The 6,858-nt window shown below is 46.1% G+C and overlaps 1 protein-coding gene across 2 annotated transcripts in view; it reads left to right on the plus strand.

The window, feature by feature from the left end:
* Positions 1-61: 61 nt before the first annotated feature.
* The window catches only part of LOC135805196 (syntaxin-binding protein 5-like), a 24,997-nt gene continuing 18,200 nt past the window's right edge, over positions 62-6,858 (plus strand). For both annotated transcript variants that reach the window (XM_065319201.1, XM_065319202.1), the window contains exons 1-9: positions 62-346; positions 427-524; positions 2,143-2,236; positions 2,407-2,522; positions 3,323-3,457; positions 4,739-4,802; positions 5,157-5,237; positions 5,391-5,523; positions 6,646-6,697. In XM_065319201.1, the coding sequence (XP_065175273.1) occupies positions 248-346; positions 427-524; positions 2,143-2,236; positions 2,407-2,522; positions 3,323-3,457; positions 4,739-4,802; positions 5,157-5,237; positions 5,391-5,523; positions 6,646-6,697 (872 nt within the window). In that variant the 5' untranslated portion in view covers positions 62-247. The remainder of the gene's footprint in view (positions 347-426; positions 525-2,142; positions 2,237-2,406; positions 2,523-3,322; positions 3,458-4,738; positions 4,803-5,156; positions 5,238-5,390; positions 5,524-6,645; positions 6,698-6,858) is intronic.

The raw sequence follows: 6,858 nt of genomic DNA on the forward strand, positions 1-6,858 counted from the left end.
GCTGCAAGTGCCAGGATACCAGTGTCAGTGACACGCGCTTGTGTAAAGTGACTTCTGGCAGTTCTGCCAGAACCCAACTCCTGTTGTGGACACGGCTGAGTGCACAGGTAGAATCTACCTGGCTCTAACCATGATCCAGTCGGGCCTTATCTTATCGACCATTTGACAGCTAGCCTTTCTTTGCCTTCGAAATCATTGGGAATATGAAAGGGAGCTTGGTGTCTTGTTGCTGAGTTATGCCAAAGAAATGGAGATATTCAAGAGAGCGAAGGCTGCCATTAGGGCTTTGAAGGGAGTGCCCGAGATCGAAGAGCATCTGAACCGCGATGCATTTGGCCTTGCCGAGGTAAAACAATTACAGCATACGATTGTTGGGCACAATGCACATGGATAGTTTCAGCCAGTTATTTCCCCTTCTGCTTACAGACCGTCCGCCATGGATTTCCTCACATGGCGACCACCCTGGCCGTCGATCATGTGCAAGGTTTGATTGCTGTCGGCAACAGAAGCGGTGTTATTCGGATGTATCCAACTTACATAAAACCTGTGTTTATTTACTGTATTGTTGTAGGCTCATCTTCTGACATCTATGACAGTATTCCAAACGAGCCTTGAGTGTAGTGACAAGACCACTCAATGCAAATAAAAGAAAGATCTAGGTGTACGTGTACGGGAGTGCCATGCATACTAGTAATGCTGTTGAGTACAGTCAAAGCTATTGAAACCGCTGTGGAATATAATGCAACAGTACGCATGTGTGGGCGTTTCCTGCTGTATATTAGCAATAGGCGTGGTGTAAGGGTGTAGCACGAATATATTTGCTGAGTTGGAAGTAAGTTACCAAACACTGTAACATAATATCGTCCACATTAATGTGTACTCGTATCAAGAGTATAATTATAAGCTCCCAAGAGTGTGCAATTCCTGATACCCTTTCTATGGGGTTCGTCGGCGGCGAAAACTCACATCACGTGGTATAGTGGTCCCGTTGTACGTTTCCAGCCAGTTTTAGCGAGCAGCGGAGTAATAAAAATAGCACTCCCGACGGAAACTCACGGCGCTTTTATGCAACTCCAAGGCATGGTCATGTCAGTTATTCGGATTGCGCGCACGCTATCCTTCGTTGTACGTAGTACCTGAAACACGTACACGTGTGAGATTTTGCCTTCGGAGACCCCATATGCAGAGTTGCACACTCTTGGGGGGTTATTTACTCTTGCTAGTATGTATGACTGCTGTACATGTATGGCGTACACACGCACCGACCACCTATGTCTGACCTGTCCAGAGCTATTCTTATCAGACCAGCAGAAACACTATACATGCCACCAAGAGTACATGAGCTAGAGTGTCCAGCTAAGTCACTTGACTGTACGTTATGTGCAGAGTAAGGTGAACAGTGCATTCGATAGAGAGGTTCCGCACCACGTAAAGTTGAGCAACTTTTATATATTATGCAAGTGGGCGGAAAAACTCGTGAATTCGCGAGTTTGCGCTCCACTTACGGAGAATTGTCTATGCGGAGTACGTAGGTAGGGCTCTGATAACGGAGGTGCTCCGTAAGTGGATTGGGGTACAAATGTATGACTCCCCAGGTCGACCCGGCCGTACACCGCCGCTTTCTGAGTTACCAAGGGCAGCTATGTGATTCGAAAACTCCGTATGGCGGAACACAGATCCGCATGCAGTGTACGTAAAGACTTTCCATAGATCGACTACGTTTTTTTGCTAACGTAATTACGTTATGCGGAGCCTCTCTAATGTCATTTGCCCAGCTCTGCGTCCCGGAAGCCGATTTTTGCTGCGATGCGGCGTGGACGGTGTGATATGAACTGCTCAATGCCAGCTGCCAGCACTCAGACTTGTGGCGGGATTCAGTGATTATGGCCTTTGCTAACATGTTGGCAATTTTGCATGTCTGTCTGCCGATTGCAATGGGGTCCAGGAAAAGTACGTACTCCGGGGTACTAATCCCCCAAGAGTGTGCAACTCCACTGTGGGTGCTGTCCCAGCAGAATTTCAAATTGACATCGTTTTCATGATGCAAAGTGCAGTGTTGAAGTATTGTCAGACGTATCCTGGAGCTGTGGTAGAAAACTCCCCATTTGATCCTGTTCTCCTTGACAAATGTACCGCTGTCAGATTCGGCAGACCAGCAGTTGAGGTCAGCGTGAGGCATGAGGTCAAGGATTTCGAGTCCTGTCAGGTGCTGCATTTGGCTTTCATGCCTAATGAGGTCAGTCTCTTCACCATTTGTCTGCGTGAATCTTGCTCAATCTTGATGTACTTCCATGCTTTTCTCCACAACAATTATTTGAACAGCGAACTGTGCGTAAACTGTGTACATGCATGTGTTGACATAGCTGTAGTAGCCAATCCGTTCGTTTCTTTCTTCCGTTTCTACAGGGTGCGTTGTTGAGCGCAACATCGGACAACACTCTGCACATGTGGGATCTCAAGAGCAAGGAGATCACCGTAGCCCAATCGGTGCATTTCGATGAGGAGTCGGTGACAGCTGGAGCGTACGTCTGGTTTTTACTTTAATTCTTACTTCCTTATTAGGAGAACTAGTGTTGCAATACCGGGCCATGCAGAGATCGCGTGATTGTATTCTGGGCTTGACTAACTACCGTGCGTTGAAAGCGGGCATATCTGCAGAAAGGTTACTGCCTTTGTTACCGTTGTAAACGTCTGTGCTGATTCGGGAGTGGGGTTGGCTTGGCGGTGCACCTATTATTGCTGCTGCTGATGCTACTACTCCACCAGCGGTTGCTGCAGTATCTGCGTGTTGTCAAGCCTGCTGCTGGGACTGCTGCTGTTGCTGCAGTATCTGCGTGTTGTCGAGCCCACTGCTGGGATTGCTGCTGTTGCTGCAGTATCTGCGTGTTGTTGAGCCCGCTGCTGGGATTGCTGCTGTTGCTGCAGTATCTGCGTGTTGTTGAGCCTCCTGCTGGGGTTGCTGCAGTATCTGTGTGTTGTTGAGCCCGCTGCTGGGATTGCTGATGCTGTGTTTTTTAAACTTTTTTTCCAGTCTGACTTTATTTTACACATTGGTGCGGCCCATCCAGGCAGCCAGCTGTCAGTGAACGTAAAATAAAAAGTGGTATGGACTTCCGCTATTGGTACTCAACTTGCCTTTGCCGCTCGAACCAGGGGCTAGCCCCTTCATTGTTTTAATCTCCGCCCCATCTCTCCATCTTTCTCTCACTCTCAAAGGTTGCTACCCTAAGCAGACACTAGGCCTACACCAAGGCAGTGTGAACCAACGTTAAAAAGTGTGTGTGTGTGTGTGTGTGTGTGTGTGTGTGTGTGTTTTGTACAGGATCACTTCACTATGCGCGCCCATACAGTCTGACTGGATCTATGTTGGCCTGAGCTCTGGCAATGTTTTCATGGTCAATGCCAAGACCTTCCAAGTGTCCGGCTATACCATCTACTGGAACAAAGTGGTTGAACTGTAAGTCCTTGCTGATTGTGGTGTGTAGCATGCTGTCATTTAGGGCGCGTTCAAATTGTCCTCATCACCTTTTCAAGAAACAACTTAGAAGAGATTAGTTTTTAAAATATCCCCATACAATGGGTGCTGTCAGCCTCACCATTTCCTTTGGAGTTGTCATAGCAATTCGATTTTCCAAGTGTGCTTCCCGTGTGATAATGGGCTTCCCTTACCGTATGTGCAAGTTTTTTCGTAGTTAGGCCACACCAAGTTTTTTCATTGTTTCTCGTCACCGCGCGCGTACCTTTCTTGAGGATTGGACCAAAAAAAAAAATCTCGCGTCCCGGTAAACACGCATAAAAAGGCGTTGTAAAAGTACGCGCGGCGTCAAATCTGGAGTGCAGTGCTAGTGCACGAACCGAAGGACGACTTTTGCACCGTGTATGTACGCATACCGGTAGTTCAAGTACCACACCACCACACGACCTGGTCGTCTTCTTTGCTACACACAGTTCCGGTACAAGTCAAGACAGTGCATGACAGTGCACCGTTTTGGACTGACAGTGTTCCGGGCATCGGTAAACTTGCGGCATTGCGGACTACAAGCACTGTGAAGTTGCCGTGATTCCTTGAGTTCTTTATCAGTTCATCACGCGTGGTGTATAGTCTGATTTTAGGTCATAAATTGGGCCTTTGTAGTGTAAATAGCAGTTTTTGTTTTTCAAACCCTATTTTGTTTTTTTTCCGCCCGCCCGCGTTCCTTTTGAGATTTTCAGGTGACGAGAAACAATGAAATAACTTGGTGTGGCCTTACTACAAGAAATGCATACCAAAGGTAGTGACATCAGCTGTGTGAGGGACAAACATGAGCACGTAAGGCCAAGTAAAAAAAAAAGCTAGATGATCGTCCCCGTCCGCCCCAGTTTTTGTCAGCGCCCCAAGAAATATTTTATTTTTTAAATCGTGAGTTTTACTATATGGACCACATACTACTAGTATATCACAACGTCAGTATCGATCTGCTGAAGAAAGAAAAAGAAAAAAAGAAAAAAAAAGAAAAAAAGAGAAAAAAAACCTTGATGTTGTTGTGTACACTGTGTGCATGAGAGGGTAAAAAGTAAAAAAATAAAAATATAATCCTCCCGCCCTCCCCGATTTTTCCAAAAAAAAGGACGATCATCTAGTAATTTTTTTTACTCGGCCTAATGTACTTGTAGTTTTTTTGTTCTGTGTGGTGTGCATGGACACTGTAACCAAGTTGGTCTTTGCTTCTCCATGGCTCCCTTCTTCTTTTTTGTTCAGGTCGCAGCGTGCACGACCTGGTGCTGTCAATGCGATTCTTGAACATCCCACAGACTGTGGAAAGGTCTGTCTGTGTGTATGTGTTAACATGCGCAAATGTAGTTTGTTATTTTTTGTTATTGTTTTTCTGTATCAGTGTGTTAAGTCGGTAAGCAGCAGCTTTCAGCCTATTTTTCAATAAAGCAAACCCAACTCGACCACATGCGCTCTCTGGCCGACCTCGTCACACCAGCAACATGACTCGAAATTGTAGATACTGACGAATAAAATTTCCTCCCATCAGTGTCTTATCTCCTCTCTCTCTCTCTCTCTCTCTCTCTCTCTCTCTCTCTCTCTCTCTCTCTCTCTCTCTCTCTCTCTCTCTCTCTCTCTCTCTCTCTCTCTCTCTCTCTCTCTCTCTCTCTTTTGATGTTGCCAGATTCTGATAGTGTATGACCACCTGTTAGTTCTGTGGGACTTGCGTCGTCAATCACCTGTCTACCGGTGTCCAACAAAGGAGGTGAGTGTATGCGTGCGCGCGTGTGTGTGTGTGTGTGTGTGTGTGTGTGTTGTGCAGTTTGCATTCATACATGCATATATGATATGTGTAGGTGTATGCCGTGTGTATTGCAACTGATCTGACCAGTAGTACTTTTCTCTGATGCACACACAGGCTGTGCGCGGTGCCGACTGGAGCAGCGACGGCAAGAGCTTCATGACCGGACTACGCAACGGCTCCCTGGCCACGTGGAACAGCAAGGATGGCAAGCTGATGCGCATGACTCGTCCCCATGCGGTCCACACTGGTTAGTCACATGTTTACTTCACATTGCTAGCAGTCTGTCTCTTTTCTACACACGTAGCCCAGGATGAATAGCATGTAGCTGCCAGTCAAAGGGGAGGTGGTGAAAACCAACCACCTGAAGAACTATAAAGAAGTAGAAATAGAAAGACAATAGTGTAATTGTAGAAAAGAAAAGGACATATGGAAACGAGTTAAGAGTAACTCTCCACCACTGTAACTAGATACTATATTATACAGTCAGAAAGTGCAACAACTAGGCACAAAACTGACAGAGTACTGAGACATTCGACGTCCTACTGGTCTTGTCATCGTCCAGTGACAATCGACATTCTTTGTTTCGTTGGGACTGTAGCTTGTGCTCGTTTTCGTTGCGCTTGCCTTCCCCTCTGTGGTCTTTCCATAACCTTGAACCTTCCAAGTTGGAAGGCTGTCGGTTAGCGCTACGGAGATGTGTTGAAGCTAGGTGTCAGGACGTCGAATGTCTCAGTACTCTGTCAGTTTTGTGCCTAGTTGTTGCACTTTCTGACTGTATAATATAGTATCTAGTTACAGTGGTGGAGAGTTACTCTTAACTCGTTTCCATATGTCCTTTTCCTTTCTACTTTTATTATTGGCTCAATACCTGAGTTTCAAATAGTGTAATTACAGTGCATTTCAAAAGTATCAATAATCGAAGCAAGCATGCGAACCCACCGACACAGTAACAAGGCACAGATTAAATACTTTCGACTAGCCGGTTTCAGTGTCAATTGACACTGCCAAAGAATGATATCAAAAGAAATGATCAGCCTTGTATCCGTCCAGTTTTTTTCACTTCGCAGCTGTGAAGAGGAAAGGTGCAAAATATCCTCAATTTATTTCACTAATTTGCTAAATTAGGCGGAGTGCAGAGTTCACCAACGGTTATTGTTCTCAACGCCACTGAGAACGCGAAAATAGAGGTCTATAATTTTGAAATGCACTGTAGAAGGGGATTATTGAAGTGTTGAAAGCTGGGCATGTATGTGTGTGCGTGTGTAGGAGCGTGGTGTACATGCTTGAGCACTTGACAGTGGAGGAAAGTTGCTGTGTGTGTGTGTGTGTGTGCGCGTGTGTGTCTGTGTGTGTTTGTGCTGTACCGCAGGTGAGCTAGCTTGCCATGGAATTCACAAACTGAAGTGGATGTCCACAAAAGAGTAAGTGTAGTCTCGTTATCCTATTGTTTTTTAACACCCGCCTTGGAAGGGAAGAGAAACTATGGAAGGGCCTTGAATGGGGAGATGATGGTGAAAGCTCTTCTTCTGTGCATGAGCTTCACAGTGCAGCAGTATCAGTGGCAGGACCAGGCACTGCCCAT

The sequence above is a fragment of the Sycon ciliatum genome, chromosome 1 (assembly GCF_964019385.1).
Source record: "Sycon ciliatum chromosome 1, ocSycCili1.1, whole genome shotgun sequence".
In the NCBI taxonomy this organism is placed as follows: domain Eukaryota; kingdom Metazoa; phylum Porifera; class Calcarea; order Leucosolenida; family Sycettidae; genus Sycon; species Sycon ciliatum.